Here is a 25,699-nt window from a genome sequence, read left to right on the forward strand (position 1 = left end):
TGGGCACCGAAGGAAGCAGCCGCAGCTGTTTCTGCGAGAGAACTCTTTTAGGAATTTTAAAAAGTATAACTACATGTCCTCAGCAAACTGAAGCAAACAAAAAGAAAAAATCCACTTGACACTTCATCTGGAAGGTTACAATGGCAATTCCAAAACTAAGAGGAAGACCTGAAGATCTCTACAATGTCCCCACCGAGGATAAGAACAAAATAGGCAATAACAATTAGCATCTCCAAATTTAGAACCTACCAGGCAACTAATTCTACAAGGCCAAGAGTGCTTCAACCTTTGCAATCTGATCCTCTTCATTCTTTGGGGTTGGGCTTCTATTGGCTTCATCAAATAGATCATGCTTCCACTTCTCCGCACGGAAACTATTCGAATGGTACTGAATCTTTTCTCCATGTCGTCCACTGAATTTGTCTCTCCCCCTAAAGCTACCACTGCCTCGGAACCTCTCCCTTGGAGGGACAACCCTTTCACCCCTGTGGATTGGTTCCATATCTCCTGGGCATGACCTCTCAGTCCTGTCCAAATCACGGCGAGAGAAACCCCCTCTTTCCTCTTTTCGTTCACCACCAGACTCCCTACAATCAAGAAGGTTCTGTTTAACAGATTCAGTTGCTTTTACACTGCCTGCAGTGTCACTGTCTGGTGGCATCTTTTTCTCCCTAAATGCAGGCCTTTTCTTTGAAGGAGCTGGTGGCTCCGCCTCTAACTCGAAGAACCCATCATGGCGCCAAACACTGTTCTTGTCTACATGAGCCTGGGTCCTCCCATCTTTTTGATGCATGCCATTTGGCTCCAGTTTGTCATTCATCCTGTCATCAGACTGATCCTTTGGATCACTCCACCATCCACGTTCTGTAATTGAAGGAAAAATGGAAGAAAACACATAAGTAAAAAGAAACAAAATAACAAGCTCCATAATATAACACAAGGAGATAATTTCATGCCATTCATTATTTTATATAGTACACATGCCCAATGAGCAGGATCATCTGATCGACAAGCCCCCACTAATGCCATTTTATATAAATAAAAAATACAGCACTAGAATGATACCAATCATCCAACGAGTAGTTCTTATCTTTTTTTCTTCCCTTTTGTTTTCTTTGGGGAAGGAGGAGGGGGGAGGGGGGAGGGCATATAGATCTTACTGAAAGCTGAAAGGTAGAAAATCTGATCCATGTTTGGTGTACAGAACTGGAATGATTGCCAGGACAATACAACCAAAGCTATCATCCATCGATCAAACTGTCCAGTCATGAGCATGAGTGCTATCTTAGGTAGATTCAAGTTCAAAACCACTACTTCACGAAAAGAATAAAGAAATGTGTTAAATGACGAAGCACACCAGCAGCTGCTCTGCGACCGAATCTTCGACCACTTTGCCCAGCACTACCACGCTCATCGTGCTGTACATACATGCATAGGCAGGCCTAAGATTGTTATACACAGGGAGGAGGCACTCGAAGGCACGGGTCCGAACAAGAATCCCGCTACAACAGGCCAGACAAAAAAAGAGTTTGTACACACTGAATAACACCAACTCAATCAAACTAAAGCATTCAGTAGTTATTCAAGTCAGGATGAACAAGAACTTAATTGATAGAAGATTAAAACAGGTGAAGAATAATCTGGCAGCATCAACCTTTGGCACATGAATGCTATTTTTATTTATGATTTCTTTTCCAGCAGAAATCGAGGATTATCAATCTCACTACAGGGAAAAGGCAGCATACTAACCCTTTCGCTTTTCAAGTAACCAAAAAACCAACATGAGATTTGAATCAGTAAAAAAAAACTAACTTTAATATGAACCTTTTATGAGTGTCATTTGCATGAATTAGATATACATGTGAAAAACCACAATCCACGATTTAGAATTGACACATTACATTTATTTCTTCCCTTTTCTTTTTCTTTTTCTTTTTCTGTTGGGAAGGTTGGAGGATTAAAGTTTTGACATCTTATATTGGACAATAGAAAACTATTCTATAAATGTAAAATCTCTTTCATAGAGGGCATATTATATGGTCATGGTCATTTCGTATCCCTTGGGTGAAAAACCAATTTGCATTCTAGCCTAAAGAGTTATTAACAAATAAAGTACATTATCTCAAAATATAACCAGTGTTGTGCCCATTGCATTAAATTGTGTAAATCCAAGCTAGAGGAATAAGTTAGTGTCAGCTTCTAGGTTTTCTTAACATGGTTGCTGCCATACAAGCTGACACTCAGAAGTTCTAAAATGAGAAACCTTGGAAGTTGAATCTGCATGAAAATCAGGTGGAGAACCATAACCCCACATCGCAAAGGCATTGGTTTCTCTCAAGTAGAAAGCTCTGGCGTAAAGAATCACCTGATAAGTTTGCTGCAAATTATTTCATACCAATCTTCCAGGAATTCATTAAAAGTTAATACACACGGTATTGCTAATTGTGGCAACCATGTCAAACGCAAGTCTTCATGTGATCACAGAAACTACCATATTTAAACCAAATCACGAACAAAAAGAAAATGTAGGAGTCAAAGATCAATAAAAAAGAATTGAAAGCAAGCAAAGCATTTGACTACAGAAAAGAAATGTACAAACATTTACCAACGGTACATTTTCCATGAACTGAAACAAAACCTGAAAAAAGGACCGAGACCGGGGAACTTCAGTTGGATCAGGGAGATGTTTGGCACCATATTGCAGTCCATTGGTCTTCAGGTCCATTTCCTTATCTGCTATATCAGTCCCAACCTTAGTGGGTGGAGCTTCAAGCGGTAAGGCATCCTTCAACCGCCTGCGATGCTTTTGATCCGAATTTGAATGATCCACAAGGTCCAAATTATGGTTATTGGGTGTTCTCTCTGGCAATGGTTTTCCATCTCTCCTTGTTCTCTTTGGACTAGGAGCAAAAGAAAATCTATAGTAAGGAACTAAAAATCAGTAAGTTCCAATGACATATAGAGATCATTACAGAAAGGAAATTCGTGAACAAGGATATTTGTCACTTGAGCTACATTTTGTCACAACTACAATATGATATTTCCCAGGAAAATCTACTCTGAGATAAAGAACCAACTTTGCTTCTCTGCCAATTGTTTTTTGCTCTTTTTAATGGTATGTGTAACAATGTGCAACCCTAACACCCAGCAACCACCACAAGAGAAGAAAGAAGAAGAGAGAAGATGAGAAGGAGGGAAGAACCGAGACTGCTAGTTCACAGAATCGTGAACTGCAGTCTCCCCGCTTTCCTATTTATAATGACCAAGTACAAGACATAAAAAAGGAAACTACTAATTAGGAAACAAGGGAAAATAGGAAACTAAAAACAAATCAGAAAAGTATCTTCTATAATATCTCCTCACTCCAAGTAGCGTGGGAGTCAAGAGAGGCATCTAAGTGATGCCACCGACCACCACATGAGACCTTTGTACCCCCATGGTACAAATGGTCCATTCTTCAACACTCCCCCTCAAGCTGGAATACAGATCACCCATGCCCCAGCTTGGAACATCCTTTTTTGAAAGCAGGACCAAACAAGGGTTTGGTAAACATATCTCCAAGTTGGTCAACGGAAGCAACAAACGAGATGACAATCAACTTCTTCATGACAGCATTACGCACAATATGGCAATCCACTTCAATATGCTTAGTCCGCTCGTGAAACACCATGATTACTTGCAATATTGATAGCCTCCTGATTATCACAGAACATCTTCATAGGTTGAATGATTGGAAAACCCAACTCATGAAGTAATGACTTCAACCACATTAACTCAACAGCAGTATGAGCCATGGCTCGGTACTCGGCTTCTACACTAGACCTAGCAACAGTAGATTGTTTCTTACTCCGCCAAGTAACAAGATTACCATCCATAAATGTACAATACCTAATAGCTGATCTCCAATCACCATTAGCACCAGCCCAATCAGCATAAAAAAACCAACCAAATCAACACTTTGATGGGGACGATCAACGAGACCTTTCCCTGAAGCTCCTTTCATAAACTTCAAGATACGACAAACTGTCTCCTAATGTATCTTCTTTGGAGATTGCATGTATTGACTAACCACTCCAACAACAAATGATATGTCAACTCCAGTAACAGTGTGGTAAATAAAATTTCCCACTAATCTCCTATACTGATGTTTGTCTTCAAAGTCTTCACCATCAGTAGCCCCAAACTTTTGGTGAGGATCCATTGGGGTATCAACTAATTTGGAAACCAACAACCCTGTATCAGGTAACAAATCAAGTACATATTTCTTTTGGGATAAGCTAATCCCTTTCTTACTCCAAAGAACTTTAATGCCAAGAAAGTACCAGAGGGCACCCAAGTCCTTCATCTGGAAATGTTGATGAAGGTATGATTTAACTTCAGTAATACCAGCTTCATCATACCCAGATATTATAATATTGTCCACATAAACAGAACAACAATCTTGGACTTTTGGTGCCGAACAAACACCAAGTGATCTGAGTAGCATTGTGAGAACCCACAACGAAAAACAATAGAGCTAAATCTGTCAAACCATGCACGTGGTCACTGTTTCAATCCATAGATGGCCTTGTGAAGTTTGCATACTCTATCAGAATTCTCCCCCTGAGCAACATACCCCAGAGGTTGCTCGATATAAACTTCTTCTTGAAGGTCGCCATATAGAAAGGCATTTTTTAGATTTATCTGATAGAGAGGCAAATCCAAATTGACAACAAAAGAAATAAGAACACGAATGGAGTTTAACCGTGCCACCAAAGAGAAGGTTTCAAAGTAGTCCACACCATAAGTTTGATTATATCCTCTGGCGACCAACTGTGCTTTAAGATGCTCAATGGACCAATCAGGATTATACTTGAAAGTGTTCACCATCGACAATGCACAAGATCCTTACCAGAAAGCAGATCCACAAGAGTCCATGTCTGACGAGATAACAGGGCATCCATTTTCGTCGTAATAGTTACTTTCCACTTACGGTGAGACAAGGCCTCATAATGAGACTTAGGAACAAAGTTAGTAGACAAGGAAAAGGCAAGATTGTGAAAAGAAGAAGATAAGAAATGGACACATAACTATCAATAGGAAAAGCCACGAAGGATTTCTAAATACAACAACGCATACCTTTCCGAAGAGCAATGTGTTGGTCAGATGAACCTACAGTACCAGATCAGGCTAGTCAGCGGGCAGAGCAGGACTGGTAGTGGAGGATGCGGCACGGTCTTCCGATGCCGCTGATACACTTGTTGTGGGAGAGCAGTGGCAAGAGAGATGAACCAAAATAGGTGGTTTATTAGGAGGAGTTTCAGGCAAAGTTAGAGATGAAACAGAGATAGAATAATAAGCAGTACTTTCAAAGAAAGTAACACAACACTGGCAAATTGGCGATAAGAAATAGGGTCATAACACTTATACCCCTTTTGAGTTCGAGAATAACCAAAAAACACACAGTTAACAGCCCGAGGGGATAATTTATCGGCCTGGGGTTATAAAATATGAACAAAACACACACAACTAAAAACATTAGGAAGACTGAATAAGGATGCATGAGGATATAAAATAAAAAATGGGGTATGATTATCTAAGAGAGGGCATGTGATTAATAAGGTAACAGACAATAAGAAATGCATCACACAAACACTGCTTAGGAACATGCATGTGGATCATAATAGACCGAGCAATTTCCAACAAGTGTCTATTCTTCCGCTCAACAACTCCATTTTTTAGGAGTATATAAGCAACTGGTTTGATGAATCATGCTATTAGATGAACAAAACTCAGAGATTTCTTGCTGAGTGTATTCAAGTGCATTGTCAAACCGAAAATTTTTAATTGATGCATCAAACCAAGTTTTTATTTCATGATAGAAGTTTTTTAACACAGAAATTTTGACCGATCTTTTAAGAAGTAGACCCAAGTCAAGCGAGAATGGTCAACAAAACTAACAAAGTAGAAAACACCTAATCTTTTACTAGCCCGACAAGGACCCCAAATATCTGAATGAACTAAAGAAAATAAAGAACTATGAGACACACTACGAGTAGGAAACGTGGAGCGATGATGCTTCCCAAGTTCACAAGCCTCACACTCAATACGAGAAAGAGAGCGACAACTGGGGACCATCAATTGAAGTTTAGATAAGGAGGGGTGCCTAAGATGGAAGTGCCAATGAAGAGGAGATCCACTAATAGTAGTAGCAGCAGTAGTCGGACCAGTGCCATCCAAATAATACAAGCCAACCCGCTTAAGCCCTCCACCAATCGTCCTCTTGGTATGAAGGTCTTGAATGACATAATAAGAAGGGAAAAATGTTAGAGAACAATTGAGAGATTTAGTGAGTTGACTGACAGATAGAAGATTTAAGGGCAACTTAGGAACATAAAGAACAATGGACAGATTCATAGATGAGGTAGGGGAGACCACACCATGACTTGTTACTTGAGTAGAGGAACCATTAGCAAGACTAACAGGAGAAGAAATAGAAACTTTAGAAATGGAGGAAAGCGAGTCGGACTTACCCCTCATATGGCAAGAAGCACCGGAATCAATAATCCATGGCATGGGAGAAGTAGAGATAAGAAAGGCAGAGTTACTTGTGTGTGCTAAAGTAGCAGCGGAAGTGGAAGTAGATGCAAACTCAAGCTGTTGGAGACGCTTGAGTAGTTGATTAAAGTCATCGCGTGACATGATTCCAGTGGAAGAAACATCTGTTGTAGATTCAAGTGTTGTTTCACTAGAAATACCATGCTCAAAATTAGTAGTGATAGTATCGGCCAACTTATTGGCCCACTCTGGCCGAACATGTTTTGCCCAACATGTTTCCACAGTATGATTTGGTTTACCACAATAACTGCATTGACGAGAGGACTTGCCAACTGGTTATCATTCTGTACCACGGCCATAAGAACCACGACCATGGCCTTTTCCAAAACCACAGCCAACAACAAAAGCAGAGTTATCTTTAACTGGGGTAACCAAACGGTGAAGACGAGAGAAGACCTCATTGAGAGAGGGCACCTTCTCATGATGTAGATCAAAGCTTGAAGAAAAAATCAAGACTCAGAAAACACTGTTCACATGAACAGTAATTTGCGTCAAAATCTTCTATTTTTAGTTTCCTATTTAGTTTACTTTAGTTAGTTTTTATTTTCTTCGTGAGCTAGTTAGTTTCCTATTTTATTAGTTAAAGAAGTTTATATTTTGTAACTAGGTCAGTTTCCATTTTGAAATTAGTTGTTAGTTTCTAATTTTGTTAAGCTTGGTTAGCAAGTTAAGCACAAATTAGAAAGTCTTATTTCAGCCCATTAGTTTCCTTTTTTGTTATTTCTTTGTGTCCAAGTTTTATATGACTATTTAAAGCCCATTGATCATAATGAAAAAACAATTGAAGTTTACGAATTTGAGTGTTTACTCATGGCTGAGATAGCTATTACCTGAGAGGGTGAGATGCCCATTCACTAGTTCTTCTTCCCCCTTCTCAACCCCTCCATCAAATTCTCTTTCTTTTCTTACTTTCTTTTATTAGTTTGCTGTGAAAGAGTGTTTGAGTGATCAAAATAATCTTGTTGAAGTTTAGAAGTTCCATCAGAAGACCAGCTTGAAGGCAGCCAAGAGAAGAATCGATTTCAGCCTTATTGTCAAGGTTGTGAGGGAGATCAACCAAGGCCTGCAGCTGCTCCTACTGCAGACTCCATAAAGTCTTCTTTTTCTTGCAACCAACAGATCTGTCAATCCAGTCCACAGAATTTACTCAAATTTGTATAGCTTGTTCCTTCATATAGGATCTCCAATCGATCCAAAATTCAGCTCCATATAAGCCACGGTTTGTGAGTTCACAAATTTCTCCCTATTCAGCCAGATTTTGAGATTCTGCCTGGGATTAGGATCACTTGTGATTCTAGTCCTACATTATCTCGCCAGTAAGAAGTTGACCTTTAACAGATTGATAATTAGAATGAAGTCCAATCAAGAACTTAGCAACGTCGAATTCAGCACGTTGTTGCTTTAACTGATCCAGATTAGTGGTAAGAGGCTGATGTATCTGGAGTTCTTCAAGGATGTCTTTATATTCACTAAAGTACTCATTAAGAGTTTTCTCACCTTGCTTGAAGCTAATCATCTTTTCGTGCAAGTAATAGAAACGAGAAATATTCTTCTCCTGTGAAAAAACTCTCCTGCAAGTATTCCAAAACCCCCTTGGCAAGAGTGTGAAACATGACAGTTGGAAGCAATAGAAGGGTCAACAGTGTTCCACAACCATGTTTAACAACAGAGTTTTCACGCATCCAATCATCATAAGCAGTTTTAGTAATAGGGTCCTTACAGTCAATTTGGCCGGGGGGGGTGTTATCAGTAATGTCTGAAAGCTTCTGCTTAGCATGAATATATGCCTGAGCAGCCCGAGCCCGAGCCCACAGAAGATTGTTAGAAACTTAGAAACGCCGGAAAGCTTAATATTAGTCACCTGGACTTGAACAGGATCAGTAGGTGCTTTGCTTCAGCCATTACAGCAGCAAGGGAGTAGAGAGACTCCACCAAAGAAGGTAAGAGTAAGAGAATAGTAAGGAAGTAAACAAAAAAGGAGCATGAAACACCGATCAGTAGTAGGCACAATAGTAGCAGCAGGATAAGGTCACAAATAGGCACTTGCGGCAGCAATAAGAGGAGATTTTTAGGGTCCAAAAATTCAGACCAGAAAAAAAAGGTAATACTAGGTTTGAATGAAGCACCTGATGAAGGGAATAAAACCCCAAGACTTTAGGCTGATCAGAGAATCAATGCAGAATCTGTGGATGAAACTTAGGGGCAGAAAAATACCCAGAAAACAGAGCAGCCGCAGGTCAGAAGGAGAAATCCAATAACCAGAGGTCAGGCCACCAGAATGTGCTGAAATCAGAATCGAGTCTCCCTCCAGGTAGGTACAAGTACTCAAAAAATCAGAGTCATCAGCAGGTAGAGTAGCAGTCATTGACAGCTTCAATCCTTGCAGAACATAACACCAGCAGAAGGGGCAGCAGCCATAAAAAAAGTTCAGATAGTGAGCCACGAACTCAGAGGAACAGCATACAAATCATGGAAGTAGTAGAGAGAAACCTGGTTGCCCTTATATCATCATAAACCAGCCAAAACAATGGAGACAGGCAGCACAGGTTCCTGCAACCAGTAGGGAGATCGATCCTTTGCAGTAGAACCAGACCTAGAACACTATATGGAGATTACTGGATATTTATTTACTCTGATACCATATAACAATGTGCAACCTAACACCCAGCAACCACCACAAGAGAGAGAGAGAGAGAGAGAGAGAGAGAGAGAGAGAGAAGAATAAGGGAAGAACCGAGACTGATAGTTCACAGAATCGTGAACTGCAGTCTCCCTTGCCTTCTTATTTATAATGACTAACTACAAAACATGAAAAAGGAAAATAATAATTAGAAAACAAGGGAAAATAGGAAACTAAAAACAAATCAGAAAAGTATATTCTATACTATCTCCTAACTCCAAGTAGCATGGGAGTCAAGAGAGGCATCTAAGTGATGCTTCCAACCACCACATGAGACCTTTGTGTACCCCCATAGTACATTCTTCAACGGTATGCAACAAGGAAGTATTGCTGGGCACACAAGATTGAGGAAAGTAACTCAGACATGTGAGATCAGGTCCCTCAAATTTTGGCCAAATTGCATCTGCACAAAAAGACGTTTCTCAAAATTGCACTCATTCATCAAAGCAAGATAACATTGGGAAGTTGTTACTAGGCATTGTGCTTTGAGAAGAATTCCATCCATAGAATCAAATGAAACTCACTACTAAAACCAGGTAATACCGTAATAGGCTGTTTTTTTTCTTTTGCATATCTTCTTACTACTGTATTCCAATCTCGCGCAACAGTTTGTGGGTGTTTGGGTCAATCTCATGTTGCCTGAGTTTTTACATAAGACATGAATTGGACAAGCTATTTGCCTCATTATCTGTTCTCCAGAACATTGTGAAATTATCTCAGCCCGCCTGTGTTTCCAAAGCATGCAAGTGCCACTTACATACTTCTGCACCAAAGTAACATAAAATTATGACCACATTCTTTAATGTGTAACAGCGAAAGTTGTCAAGGCATCGCCTAGGCTTCCAGGCAGATTTTCTGGCCAAGGAGACAATGCGCCTTAAAGCAGGAAAGGCAATTGCCTTGATCACCTGGGTGTCAATTTTGATATCTTGGCCTGCCTCATGACTCAAGTGGGTGCCTTAGTTTTCTCCTCAACTAAAACCTGGAACATGGATGGATTAGTGCAAGGTTCTAGTCAATGAGAAAGATTATTATAGGGGATGATCTGAATGGACATGTTGGGAAAGATCGTAAAAGCTATGAAGGTGTACATAGAGGATATGGTTTTGAAGAGAAATGAGGAGGGGATCTCAATTTTAGATTTTATTGTGGCTTGTGATTTATCCATTGTAATTTTGAAAAAACGAAAGGAGCATTTAGTATTTTAGTTACCTTCAAATGTGGGGATCACAGTAGCCAAATATATTTCTATTTATTCTTTGGATGAATAAAAATTTCATTATCAAGAAGAGAGAATATACAAGGGTCACAAAGGCAAAAAAGGAAACAAACCAAACAAGCAACAGGACTCTCAGGGATAGGGCTGAAGAAGGGACATGGGCAGACCAAACTCCAGTAGACAACAATGAGCTTGATCCTTGGAGAATCCCTAACATGAAAATGGCGGAGCATAGCAAGTTTGGAGCTGACATTAATAAATAAATAAATAAAAAAAGAAAGAAAGATGGCCTTACAAATCTTATCAAAAGATCGAAAGTTGGTAGTCCATCTTCAAAGATTGCGCTCCATCCAGATATTAGTTGATTGTGGTGCAAAATGCAAGCTTTCCCATGGTGTCACAAATTGTGTTTTCTCCAAAAGTCATATCAAATCAAATCCATTCACCATGGAGTGGAAGGAGAAAAAAAGGTGGTCCACATCTTCATGGTCTTTCCAATAGAGGCAGCAAGAAGGGGAGACCTGGATTTGCCTGTGGATGAGGAAAGCCTAGGTGGGGAGGCCGTTTGAGAGAGATCTCCAAACTGTGAAGCTGTGCCGGGGAATGTGAACTAGACAATCTTGAGCTAAAAGGCAAAGGGCCCATGCAGTCTAACCAAGTCTCAAGCAGAAGCATAACTAAAGAGCCCAGTGGATGAGGGCAGCCAAGAAATTGTGACCCCCCTTCCCTTGAGGCCAAGGGGAGCTGAGGAAGGGCAACACAATGGATGGAAAGATAGGGGAGGGAACGGAAAAAACTACCATTAGAGATAATATCAGCAACAATGGCCTCTCTGCCAAGTCCCAGGGAGTAAACAATTCAAGAATTACCACAAAAAAGAGGACACCAAGGGAGTGCCAGTGATCAAACCATAACCAAGTAGAAGAGCTATCATCAATGACGGAAGAAATGGCCCCAAGGATTGTATGCATGTTATGGAAAGGAGGGGGCAACAGTCCACAAGGAATCCTTTTGGAGGAGCATAGAGTGCACCCAAGAGACCCAAATGCTGTTTTTCTCAGAGACAATATTCTAAATAAGCTTGAGGATACCCACAGAATTTGCTTCTGTAATTCTTCTCAAGCCCAAACCCTCTTCATGGTTCAGAAGACAAACTGAGGCCCAACTGATATAACTGAATAAACCCCTTTCCAGAGGAAAATACACGAGGGTTTCCACTGCTTTGATGACATATTATGGCAACCCAAACATGATGCAAATTCTTCACCAAACTAGACTTGTTTTATTAGGAATATGCCTAGGGTTGGGTTCCATACATGTTGGGCCTTTAATTCCATGTGTTTTGAGTGTAATAGGCCACTTTTATAGGCCTAAAAGAGGGGCTTTACGGTTGCATACGAGATTACTAATCTTTTTTCCTTTTTCATTATTTTCCTTTTAAGTTGGGTTTAATTTAAGTTATATTTGTTTTCTTAGGAATCAAGTTATTGGTTGAGTCAAGTCATTATTCGTTAGTTTCTAATTTCAGTTTTCAGAAAGTATTGTATTAGAAGACTAAATTAAGGTTTCCTTTAAGGAACCTTTTATTTTGTAACTCCCTCCCCATCAACATTATAAATAAAGAAGAGAGGAGGCTCCTAAAGAGGAATGATTTTATGAAATTAAAATATGCTGTTGTTGCTACTTTTTTGTGAGAATATGCTATGTGTCTGATCACAGTGAATGGTTGGTGTTCGATCCGACAACTCATTGCGGTGGGAAGCCCAGGAGGATCTTTCTTCAAGTGTTCTACTTCTTCTTCAGGCTTTGCAAGGGCTCTTTTGCTGATCATCAAACCAGGTACTCAAATCCCAGTTCTGCCGAGAATTCCATTAGCTTCCTAATCAGTTCCCTGCCCCATGAAGCACTTCCAGCCATAGGCTTTGGCTAAAATTCTGCTTGAACCTTCCTCCCAGCCAATCTCGAGATATTAAAAATCTCTTGATTTTTGTCCTGTAGTGACATTACAGAACGGGAACCAGAACCGATAGCAGCAAATCTGTTCTCTTCTGTTTCTGTGGATGTTATTCATGTTCTATGATCTGTTAGGACCCTAGTCCTATATCTGAGTTAGCCCTTTCATCTGGTTTATAGTCTGACCACATAAACTCCAGCTTCTGGGTTCGAAACTCTGATTTACAGAGATCTGTTTTCTTCCTTAATTCTGATCTGTGGTATTGCTGTCCTACCTTGGTTATTATTGGTTGTTCTTCTGATTTAAAAATCCGGCAGTTGAAGGCTTGGTAGTTTGTCTATCCTATTCTACATTAAAATAACTGGTCCAGTAAATGTAGGAAGACTTGAGGAAAAATCTAATAAGGCCAAGCTGCCCCACATAGGAGAGATGCTTACCCTTCCAAAGTGGAGCCTTTTCTTAATGGAGTCTACATGGGGGAGCAGTGATGGGCCGTCAATATGGAGGAGAGGAGGGGGAGGTCAAGGTATTTAACGGGGAAGGAACCAAAGGAAAATCTAGTCAATAGATTTCTTCTTAACTAGAAGGTCCAATAGATTGTTATGTAAGGACTGAAAGGTTATACCAAGGGAAAGCTTAACCACATAATATAGATTAGCAGTCATAGATGTGTGCCTCACTACACAAAATTGTAACATCACTACACAAAATCGTAAGAAAGGTGAGCTTATTTGCCCTAGAATAAGATGGTAGAGCTTAATAGAAGATACTTTGAAATCATTTATCATTTACTGATAAAGTGGTCAAACAAGGAAGGTGGAACTTTGTGGAAACACTAATACGATGTGGAACAAGATGACTACTAGTAACGAGAAGGATATTAAAGATGTCCTAGGTGAATTGACAGGAAACTGTCTTTCCTTTGGGGAAACTTGGTGGTGGGATGATGAGATTCAAGCAGCCATTAAGGGTGTTTTATTCAACAACGGAACTAGCAAAAAACCCAAAAACCATTCGCATGTCCTCCAATTCCTTTTCCTTGAAAATTTGCATAGTTTCCCCCAAATTGTTCTCTCTAGGTTTGCCTAATTCACAGTCTAATGTGCATAAAATCAGTCCACCAATCAGCATGTGACACATGGCAAGAGATTGAATTTTACCTGATGTTAGTCCGGAGCCACTTTTTAACCACTAGGGAATTAACTCCCCACGACCAACAATTGCAGACTCTCCATAACTCCCCATAGTGCTCCATGATGATGGTTACAAGAAGAGAGTGGATCACTCCATTAACGACTCCAAGGTCTGGTCATCTATGTAGAAACGCAACCCTAAAAGGATGCAACAAAGGAATGGAAAAACAAGAACAAGCAATCACAATGCACAAAAATTTACAAGGTTCAGTAAGATTGCCTAAATCCTCGGTGAGATGAGATATTGCATCACTATCAATGGAGAATAGGGTTACAGTGCTCATCCTCATACATCTCTCAGCTTGCTTAGAAAAAAAGAAAACCTCACTACAAATATACAGTGAAACCCTACATAGGAAATCTATAAAAATACCCATAAAGCCTTAGAAAATTTTCCTTAGGGGCAGGGCTCACTGGTTCATAGAGGCCCCGCCAGTAACAATGATTAACGCACAGGGTTGGCTAACTCCACAGATGGAATTTAAGATATCGTATACCTAACAGTCTCCACTAAATATATTTGCGAACAATACCCAAGAAACCCAGGTCAACACTTCCCACTTTAAGCCTACTACTCTTTCATTCTCGAATTCATACTGTTGTTTTCCCAGAATTTTGACTTAGCCATCGAGGAGTCCCCTCCAGTCACCCCCATCGCTCTATATTTTGACTCCCTATATGAAGGTCATCTCATACAAATTTTCACCGCAACCAATTGGGGTCGTCTGTGGGAAAAAAAGAGTGTAAACTAAAGAAAGCGCGAAGTTCACTATGATGAGATATACAAGGAACTCCAGCAAAAATGCTCCCCCCAAACCAAATTGAGCCTTCAGTCTCATCCCAATCTAAAGAGTGCCGAGAAAGCGTCGAGAATAAAGGCAGGCTATGGAGGCCAGGTCCTTCAATCATCGAAACGAGGCAGGAGATCAGAATGTCATACGTACAATCCAACCACTATCGCAAAACAACAATGCAGAGCAACAGCCCGTGCCAGCCACAATAACGGTGGCATAATTCAACGCCTCAGAGGATCAACTTTGAGCCCTAACAGATCATAAAGAAGGCCATTCCAAGACGATCAGTCATGCCCATGGCAACAATGAGCACAACCATACCGATCGTGCTCACAACAACGACCAAGAGAACTTGAGAATGTCGGATTCCACCAACATTCGTGCTGATCATAGAGGCCAAACAAAACGGAGGACGCCAAAATTATCAAAGGGGTGACAAAGCCTAGGTACTAAGAAGTCGAGCTGCAAAACCTTGTAATCAAGAAGCAAAGCCAGCAGTAAACATCCAAATCCGAGAACTCAATGATCGGATTGAAAGAATTATTATACGCAAGCAAACTGAGGATGAAAAGTTTGGCTTCTCTAGTGATTCAGCCCTTTCTGAGTGATCAAGACGGTGCCCCTTCCTCACAGATTCAAGTTACAAAACTTTGACATATATGATGGCACATGTAACCCTTGGGAACATCCACAAAAGCTTTAAGGCTATAATGTTGTTCCAAGAAGCCTCAAGCCCCATCCTATGTCAAACATTCCCTACTACCTTGAAGGAGCAGCCAACCAAGGTCAATTACCAACTTCAAAGACTTCAGCAAGGCCTTCTTCACCAACTCCTTAAGCAGCGAAAGCCACTGAAAGACATTAGTCAACCTAATGGTGGTGAAGCAAGAACATGGTGAAACGCTTAAGCACCGTTTGACAACGTTCCCAGAAACGCGTTTCTGTGTTTTCCTGTTCCTAGAAACGTAGAAACGGGGTAAAAAGCGTTTGGTAGAAGTGTTTCGTTTCACCTGTTTTTAGAATTGGAAATTGAAATTTATAAAAATTTATGGTACTAGAAACACCCCAAATGAAACAAGTTTAACTTGTTTTTGCATTTCTGGAAACGAGTTGTGCCCAAACTTTTTACCCGTGTCTGATAAAAGTACCTCAAAAGCGAGAAACCTCGCGTTTCTCTTCTCAAGTAAGAACAGCAGTGGAGGTACTCTGCAACTCCTCTGCAACCTCACGCTTCGGACCTCTGCAAAATCGACTTCTTCGATACCTCTCGAGTGCGGCGGTTATAATCGAACAACAATCAGATGTTCCCACAACGCCTCCATCTCTATTAGACTTTTAAGCGATCATCTCCAAGGCTTCGTCAGCATCTTTCACACCTGAAACCAAACCCAACAGTTCCTTGTCCAACAGTCTGGATACAAACTTCTCAGCGTCCTTGTCTGCTCTGTCACTTACCGAAGCGCGGATTCTGAGGTCTCCCGAATGCGAAGAAGAGGAGGTGGAGGAATAGCAGAGCAGATGGATGAAATTGAAAGCAGAGATCTCATTGTTGTACCTTCTGAAGAGGAGAATAAAGAAAGCACTTCTGTTGTTGGACGAGATCGCAGAAATCTTAGAGAAATGAGGATTGGGGTGTGTGAGATGGGAGGACAACCAATTTGAACCCAAGTTCAGAGTCATATTTCCCTTCGCAGGACCGCAGTAGCAGATACACCTCAGCCTAGAGCAGTTGCTGTTGTACAACTTCTATAGCCAAAGAGCTAAAGGCGGGCGACGAAGCTTAGTGACGACTAAAGATTGGGAACAAGCGGTTGCAAAGAAACAGGTTTATCAAACACCAAAAAATCCGTATTATGTATCTGTTGTTTTTGGTGTGTCCAAAAATGGCAGAAACGTTGTCAAATGGTGCCTTAGAGCATACGCTAGCCGTTTCAATAAAGAAAAGTTGGAGGTGAGGGATCTGGCCCCAATAATTGAGTATGCGGCCTTCCTCGATGGGATCCAAGATCAGGAACTTCGATTTTCCTTGTCAAAGAAGCCTTTAAAGGACCTAATTGAGCTCCTTGCTATGTGAGAAATGCATCAACACTGCTGAAGTAATGGCCGACCTCAAAGAAACCAAAGAGGGTGGATTAGACAAGAAAAAAGCAGGTCGAGAGACGATGAAACCCATCTAGGACAAGGCAAAAAGCAACACTTCGAAAAAGGCTCAGGTCGGCAAGGGAGTCCAGAGTTCGACAGGTACACTCCGCTCACACATAGCAGGTCCCATATATTAATGTAGGTCAGAGACGAGAATTTTCTCAAACGGCCAAAGAAAATGACCCAACACCCAAAGAAGAGAGATGAAAGCAGATACTGCGAGCGACGATAGAAAGCACAATACTTAGAGGCTACCTTCATCAATACATAGGAAACCAAGGAGATCATAACTGCGGTGTACAACACCAAGGTGATCGAGGCTGTGGTAACCATCAATAAGCTTGGCCTGATTGCCAAGATGAAAGAAAGCAAAAGAAAGGAAGAGGGCATGGACAAGACATGACTCCCCCTGCAACCAAGAAGAGATACCACAAAACAGATTGCAACTGCCCAGCCGAGGTCATCGCTTGAAAAGTTTTACTTGTACCCAAATCATCTTCTTAATAGATGTGATGCAGATTCTTCACCAAACTAGGCTTGTTTTATTAGGAATAAGCTTAGGGTTGGGTTGTATACGTGTTGGGCCTTCAGTCCATGTGGTTTGGAGCATATTGGGCTACTTTTATGGGTCTAAACTAGGGGTTCTAAGGTTGCATACGGGATTCAGTGATTTGCTTCCTTTTCTTTAGTTTCCTTTTTAGATGTGGTTATTTAGTTTCTAATTTCAGTACCTAAATTAGTTTCTAATTTCAAGTCATTGTTAGTTTCTAATTTCTGTCTAGACTAGTTTCTATTTTCATTAGATTATAATTTCCAGTTTTTAGTAACTTCTTGTAATCAATTTTTAGTAACTCAGATTTAGTAACTCTGAGTTACTATTACTTGTAAACCCTCCCCATCATTATTATAAATAAAGGAGAGCTCTCATCATAGAGAGACAATTTTGACAATTAAAAAAAAAAAAAGCTTTATGCTGCTGCCGCTGGGTTTTATCCATGGCTAAACCTTTGTGTTTGATCAAGGGTTAGGATTGGTGTGTGATCCGATCAACACTCCGCGGCGAGAAGTCCGGGTGGGTCTTTTCTTTTATGGTTCTCTTATTGGATTATCTTCTCCAGCAATACAGGCAAGTAATCTGAATTTTTCTGCAGAAATTTCTGGGTTAAGCTCTCTGTTTCCTATTCTGTCGACCTAGTCTATTTGGAGTTCTGGCCACCGATGGCTTTGAGTTTCTGGTCGAGTGTTACCCTTGTTGTATGGAAGACTCGATCCAATTTTTAGAGTAATCTGACCAGGGGATTGTCTGATATATTAAATCTTTCAAATCTGGTCGATCTCTGTTCTAACTCACTTCTGTCCAGAATTCTGGTTCGATTGTTCCAGCTGTTGATGTATTAAAATTGGTAGCTGTTGTTCATGGTTCAGCCTCTGTTATTGGACTACTAAGCCTCTGTTTTTCCTGGTCTCTATTTAGCTACAGAAATTCTGAAACACTGAGATCGATGGACTGCTGATTTATTATTGCTTTTTGCTGATTTATTATTGCTAGTATATTGGGTTCTTGGTTGTTCTTTGGTTTACAAGATCCTGTTGTTTGGGTCTAGTTTGGCTTGTCAAACCTATCCCTACATCAAGATGAGTCATGAGAACTTCAATTCAACAATTTGGTGTATGTTGCTCCATTCAATTTAAACCAAAGGTGAATAATCCGATACATGAAATTGAACTGTACAAATCTAGGCCAAGGAAAACTTTAGGTAGCAGGGGAAACCGAGCAGCACAAACTTAAGTTCCTAAATAAGTGAAAATTTAAGGTGGATGCCCGGTATGTGAAACCTAGCAGCACAAACCTAAGTTCTTAAATCAAGGCAAAGTTAAGGTAGCTGCCCGATATGTGAAACTATGCAGTACAAAATTAACTTCTTAAATCAAAGTAAACTTAAGGTAGCTGCCTAGTACGTGAAACTAAGTAGCACAAACCTAAGTTCCTAAATCGAGGAAAACTTAAGGTAGTTGCTCGGTACGTGAGACCGAGCAGCACAAACCTAAGTTCCTCAGTCAAGGAAAACTTAATGTAGTTGCACAAAAATGAGACCCGAAAGGTGCAACCTAAGTTAAACATGACTCAAAGACACAATATGGTAAATTGAGCTACACAAACCTGATTTGGAAAGAAATTAAAAAGTCAATATCAAGACCAAGGTATATTTACAAGCTAAGCAAATCTTAGTGCAAAAATGACAGTTAAAGAACAGTTTACTAGCAGATAGTTACAAGTCTCAAACAATAACATAAATTTTGATCAAGATTACAAAATCACAAGCTCGAGAACAATTTACAAAGAAAAAGACGGGGCAACCAGGCGACTGTACATTACTTGGCTGCGTTCTCAATCTCTTACAAGCCAAGTCAAGCATGGAAGGCCAAGGACAGAAGAGCCAGAGATGATTGGGCATTGCTTGGTTGCACCCTCAATCCTTTGCTTAAAAAGCAGGCGACTAAGGATCTTAAGGAGAAGCTAGTTAAGGATCGTCAACATACTCTTAAGGGCAAGGAAGGCTGGATCTTGGTGGCTCCAACTTCACAAGTCGATTGATTGACCTCAGCATCATTAAGATTCGTCTCATCGGCACTATCCCCAAACCGTGTCTTCTCGGTTGTGATTTACTTTGCCTCATCATCGGCCCGCATCTCCAAGCCTGCTTCCTTTAAAAGCTTAAGCTCTGGCACTTTGTCGAAATTGAAGTCAGGGGTGAATACACAAACATAGTCGTGAAGGGTCTTAAGCTCAATCAGATAGGCGCATTGACTTGCTGCGACCAAGTCAACCTTGAATGCTTCAAAAGCCTTATACCACTCCACGACCTTAGCAATCATGACATCTCTCTATCACATAGTCACATTTATTTTATCCTCAACCAAAACCGCCCTCCTCAGCCATGCGGCATTGTAATCAACGATCTTGGCCATTCGCGAAAGAGTGTCATTGTGATGCTGATTCTCCACTACTCTGGCCTTTAAAGACTTAATCTCCTCCTCAGCCTTGTACACCATCTCAAGAAGCGGTAACTCATTGGCCTCCACGATGTTGATCCTCTCATTGGCCTAAGCCTTCTCTTTCTCAGAAGACTTTAGCCTCGTCTCTAGCTCAATACGAAGATCAAGATAGTGCCTGGTCCAAGAGCACAATTTAGTAAGAGTAAACATCACTCCCCTCCCCTAAACTATGGCGAAATATCAACTTGACCCCCCACCTTTCCAAAAATATCACTCACCTCCCTTACAAGAAAAAGATTCTATCTAACAACCCCAACCGTTAGAAATTGTTGTTAAGTCAGGTTATATTTTTTTATAACCTCCAAAATACCCCCATTTGTGAAATGTCCAAGAGACCCTTCATTTGTTCCCCATTCTTCTCTCTCTCTCTCTCTCTCTCTCTCTCTCTCTCTCTCTCTCTCTCTCTCTCTCTCTCTCTCTCTCAAATACCCAAGTAATGTTTCAAGCTTTCAGGCTGTGGAGTCGCACAACCAAATTCAAAGTTAGAATGAACTCATCTCTGAATTAGAAGAGGAAGAAAACAAGGATTTTGTGAGCTACACAGGCAAGAATTAATTAAATTGGCTGCAAGAACATAATCTCATCTGCAGTTCATGTTCTCATCTTTAGAATTATTTTTTTTTTCTTTGTTGGGTTGTGCTCATTGGGACTATTTGGACTAGGGTTTTTCTTCTGAAACCCATTTAATTATTGTTGTTATAGCAGCCATGACAACTAAGTTTCTCCCTGGTACATTCAGTGCAAAGTTTAGAATCTTTTTCAATTTCATTTTTGGATCTGAATCTATGTGTTGCTTGCAGCAGACAGTACTTTTGCTAAATTTGGTTTTCTTTAGGTGTCTTTTGTCTTCTCTTTATTACGTCTGTTTGATTTTCTACCCTTCAATGCCACAGAACCCACAAGAGTGAGTCAAATGGGCTACCAATCTGTAACACAATTGATCCATCCTTGATGGCTTTGACCAAAACCAGAATCCCACCTTCCTCAACAATGGCCGTTTTGCCCTTGGGAATAGCAGCCAAACTGCTAAAAACCACCATAGCCTTCTCCGCCAAACTGCTCCCTTGCTCTGAAACCATCCCCACGAGCAGTTTCACGGCTCCGGTGCTAACGGCCTTCTCTTTGTTTTGCTTCACCGTACAGAGTTTGTAAAGCGTGGTAAGCACATCTTTCTTTCCGCGAGTGGAGCCGTTCAGAAGCAGAGAAACCAAGGGTGGAATAGCTCCACATGCACCAATTGAGATCTTATTGTCTTCGATCAACGCGAGACGGAGCAGAGCATAAGCAACGTTCTGCTTCGACACCTCCGTGCCTGTTTTAAGAACATAAATTAGAGGTTTTATAGCTCCGGCATCCGTAATCAGGGTTTTATTGCCTTCATGTAGAGAGAGATTCAATAGAGCTGTCACAGTATGTTCCTGCATCCACGGGTCACTGTAATGAATGAGAGGAATCAAGGGGGGAATAGCACCAGATTCACCAATGATAGCTCGATTCTCAAATCGATTCTTAGCGAGAAGACGTAGCTTCACTGCGGCCAAGCGTTTGATAGCAATAGACGAAGATTGGAGACCTTCAACGCATGCCTTCACGGCAGGTTCAAGATTTTCCGACAGAGCATTGTCAAGTATCTCCCAGGAGAGAGAGAGAGAGAGAGAGAGAGAGAGAGAGAGAGAGAGGAAGGGGAGAAGAATGGGGAATAAATAAAGGGTCTCTTGGACATTTCACAAATGGCGTATGGAGATTATAAAAAAATATAACCTACCTTAACAGCAATTTCTAACGGTTGGGGTCTTTAGAATCTTTTTCTTGTAGGGGAGGTGAGTGATATTTTCCGAAAGGTTGGGGGGTTAAATTGATATTTCGCCATAGCTCAAGGAAGGGGAGTGATGTTTACTCATTTAGTGATATAAACAAGCACCTACGCAAGAAAGAATACGTAAGAAGAGTATACCTATTAATCAGTAGAAACGACCAATTGTTGAGAACTTACCACAACCGTGAAGGTATACAACAGGCACAAGGGCATCTCATCAGTCAGCCCAACGGCAAAGGAGTGATCAAACACCAAGGTACCTCCATTTATCACTTGCTCTGCCACCTCAACCTTTTCTAAAGCCAATTGATCTATCATAACCCGCCATGAGGGGGTGTAGATGGGTTGTCCCTTAAAAGGCGCATGCCGCTTAGCAACAAGAGTCTTAATGGGCACGACTCACTTAGGGGTCTAAGCTAGGGAACGAGCAAAAGCCAAACTCGAGTAGCCAACTACAGGCCAGGTCCCTCCTGAGGCCAAGAGCCTAGAGGTGGAAAAGCCTTCATGATTGAGGATTAACTGCCCAAGGAGACAAGCTTCCCTTCCAAGCCCAATATCTCCCTAGGAAAGGAACCATAGCCTTCTCCCCGTACTCGGTCTTAGCCAATGTGATATCATTCTTTGCCTTATTCCTCTACTCGGTCTCTGCTAGAGGAATGTCACCCTTCCTTTGACCTCCGATTAGCGTCAGCCAACGCAATGGCACCAGGGTTAAGTGCATTCTCAAATAGAACCTCCTCATCCTCAAGCTCCATCAACTGAACCAGAATGGGATTATTTAAATCAACCTAAGGTTCTCCTCATCCTATTTATAAAGGACAAGTGTCACAAGCCTATTATTGCTAAACTTGGAGATCGAGTCCAACCAAACAATTCTAAACCTAAAAGGCTTTGCATCCTTATAAAAGAACTTATCTTTCCACTCATGAATGGAAGAGGGTACCATGTCTAAAATCTTCACATTTGTGGATCGGTGATGAAATTAGGAACACCCAGGATATGTCGGATGGCTATTCAAGAAGAAACTGTGGACAAACAAAACATCAAAAGCAGCTCAACCTAACCTATAACAACAGATAATAGAACTTAGCACACATCTCCATGCATTGGGCACGAGTTGCGCAAGGACAATTTATAGTAACACAACAGTCGACATATGAACATATTAATGGGAAAGCGGAAGCCAGCTTTAAAAGTATCCTCATAAAGGCAAAGCTCCTTTTGTTCTCATATAAGATTTTGACAGCAGTCAGAACCCTAAGCTCAATCGAGCTAGGTATGTGATCTCACTCCCTACGGGAGTGCAAGACACGTTCATCGAACGTAGATGCTACCTCATGAACCCCTTTCCTTGAGGTCGGATCACTCCTAACCGTGGTTTACCCTCACACCCCTTCAAGGTAGGGAGATTAAAGGGGACCTCAGAGCTACAAACACCCTGAGGAGGTAAAGATACAAGATCAAAAACAAGAGAAAAATCATGAAACGAGCCCTTGACAAGGGAACCCTCTCCGGCATCATTACAAATGGACATTACAAAGAGAAGAAGGAGATGACAAACTTACTGATGAAGATGAGACCACTGTGGATGGATGAAAGCCTTGGAAAACCAAACAGAACCCGGCAAAACTACAGACAAAGAGCTAAGAAAACAAAGTTTAGAATAAGCTGAGTTGAAGGCTTTTGAAGAAGAATATAAAGGAAAGAATGCAATGCCAAAATGAAGCTGCAAATCATACCTCACGATCAAGCTCTCTCACAGTTGCAGAAGAAACATGAAAAAAGAAGCAAGAACTCCTCCCAAATGCATATGTGTGTGTGTGTGTTTATATATGTGTGTGTGTGTGCGCGCGTGCATGCACACACACAAGTTTGAACGGATCAGATCTCTTGAAACAAACGGACAAGATTGTGTGACCTCTCTATCCCCAGATGACCCTACAATTCCCTAGACAAGAGACACATGTATCCACCCAAGTACACCAAGAGAGAATCAACATGTGACCTTTTTGGTTCCCCAAGACAAAGTTGCCTCCTTAACCTCGCATGCAACCTTCCGCTCGCAAGATCCACAAGGCGCCATCACCAAGCCTCCCCGCCAAAATGATTCTAAGAAATGGAATCCAACGATTAAAAAATTCAGCTTGCTTGAGAGATTTCCAGAGATCTTGTCAGGCGAAAGGAGCATGTGACACAAGGCATCGTGATGAAGATCAACCAAGCTTGACGGTTTGTAGTGGCCGCAGCGGTCGAAACACCAAGCACCAACCAAAACAACTTCTATCGAGCAGTGTTGCAAGCCGAATTGACATCCGATGCCAAAACATTGAACCTCAAAGAGATGAAAAACACTTCACTCCCTCGTCTCTATTCAAACCTGAACGAGTGGGGGCTTCTAATGTGCATTAAATCAATCCGCCAATCAGCAGGTGACATGTGGCAAGAGATCAAATTTGACCTAATGTCAATCTAGAGCCACTTTCTAATGCTAGGGAATCAACTCCCCACAACCAACAGTTAGGGACTCTCCATAACTCCCCACAACGCTCCATGATGACAGTTGCAAGAAGAGAGTAGGTCACTCCATTAACAGCTCCAATGACGGGTCGCCTCCACTCAATAAATAGATAAATAGTACCAAAGAAACTCAGGTCAACACTTCGCATTCTAAACCTATTGCTCTTTCATTCCCGAACTCATATAGCTGTTTGCCCAGAATTCTGGCTTTGGCATCCGAAAGTCCCCTCTGGTCACCTTCATCGCTCTATCTTTCACTTTGTGTGCAGATTATCTCGTACAGATATTCACGGCAACATAGCCTAATGTTCTGCGGTAGAGAGATAGAAAGATATGTGGGGATAGCCTCAAAGACTGCATCTGACCAATAACATCCCACGGTTTATATTTTTCTAGATTACTGAGCGTTTCCTATGCAACCAAAATTTTTGCAGTTCGTGCTAAATACAGAAATGGCGTAAAGTGTATAAAACAGATGGGTGTGAAATCGAAACAGACAGGAGATAAATAAACAAACAAATCGACAGGGATTCTGCTAGTTGCTCACCTCGTTTGATTTTCCAAAGTTGAATTCGTTCGAGTTCTAACGTCAGATACATGTATCCATGTGAGGAAATATAGGAAATTACCTGGGTTCTCTTTCACGCTTCGAATGGAGACGTTTGGCCTCGCAATCCCGACCCTCGCGTCGAGACATCTGTCTACGTCTTCGGCTTCCTTTTCTTTCTTTCCGAACAGACGGCAGCGACTAGGGCTCTTCCTCCCTTGGTCCTCAGATAGGTAAGAAATACTAAAATACGCTCTGCAATTTAAGAAGCCCGCACCCGCCGCGTAGAGTATATGGTATAGGACTTCGCTCTTTCTCTTTTTCTTTGGGGGGGGTTAGAAATAGGACTTCGCTCTCTACGGGCGCCAAGCAATGGCCTACGGTAAATTAAAAGTATGCTGTGCACTTATGAGCAAATCTATTAAGGTTGTGTTTGCTAAGAAATATAAAAGAAAAAACGTACAGTGAAGTTTTCTTTTGTTAAAAAAAAAAAATTATTGCCAAAAACACAATAAAACATGAAAAAATACAAAAACTTCTATTTTCTTTCTTCTCTTCTAATGGTGATTGAACATATATACTTTTTAAATTTTCTCACCATTTCATTTTCTTTCTTTTTTCTTTTCTTCTCTTGGCTACCAAACATAACCTAAGTATATAGAGAAATTACAGTGGAGGGTTTGGATAAAATTTGCTATGCCTAGACAGTTCCATATCCTCTTTTTCCCTTGTTTCACAATTTCATTCCAAATAATTAAAGAGGAAATATCACTCCTCTCTGTTGTATTTTGGCCAAATAACATGTTTTTGCTAGATGTTAAAAAAATTTCACTCATTTCCCCTTAATTTGAAAGATTTTATAAACCGTTCATTTCAATTAGAAATTGATGTTAAGACTGTATTTTATGTTTTTTAATACCCAAATACCTTCACACATGTGTAGTATCAATTATAACATTTTAAGAGAAAATAATTGAAAGAGTGAGCAACATCATCTCAAGAGAGTTGCTTATATACAGTGTCAACAACATTTCCATGCATGCAATTCAAATAAATTATAGGTATGCCCCTTGTAGGGAAACCCTAGATTAGTAGAGTTTTTATGAGTGCACTGATTATGAAAATGAGAGAAGGGTGTAGGGCTTTGAGGGAAAACTATATTTCAGTAGAGGAAAGTGCAAAA

General features: G+C 40.9%; 1 protein-coding gene across 3 annotated transcripts; it reads right to left on the reverse strand.

Annotated features, from left to right (window-relative positions):
* LOC122073012 lies at positions 1-24,873 on the reverse strand. 3 transcript variants are annotated; one of them, XM_042637492.1, is made up of 4 exons: positions 24,599-24,873; positions 2,606-2,918; positions 1,358-1,418; positions 1-864 (listed from the first exon to the last, which is right to left on the reverse strand). In XM_042637492.1, exons 1-4 carry the CDS (start codon positions 24,664-24,666, stop codon positions 263-265), a joined length of 1,044 nt encoding a protein of 347 aa, XP_042493426.1. In that variant the 5' UTR covers positions 24,667-24,873; the 3' UTR covers positions 1-262. The 3 variants fall into 3 exon arrangements, with proteins under 3 accessions (XP_042493426.1, XP_042493428.1, XP_042493427.1); XM_042637494.1 differs by having other exon boundaries at positions 2,639-2,918; positions 24,599-24,868; XM_042637493.1 differs by having other exon boundaries at positions 2,606-2,900; positions 24,599-24,867.
* Positions 24,874-25,699: the final 826 nt, after the last annotated feature.

The sequence above is a fragment of the Macadamia integrifolia genome, chromosome 3 (assembly GCF_013358625.1).
Source record: "Macadamia integrifolia cultivar HAES 741 chromosome 3, SCU_Mint_v3, whole genome shotgun sequence".
Lineage (NCBI taxonomy): Eukaryota > Viridiplantae > Streptophyta > Magnoliopsida > Proteales > Proteaceae > Macadamia > Macadamia integrifolia.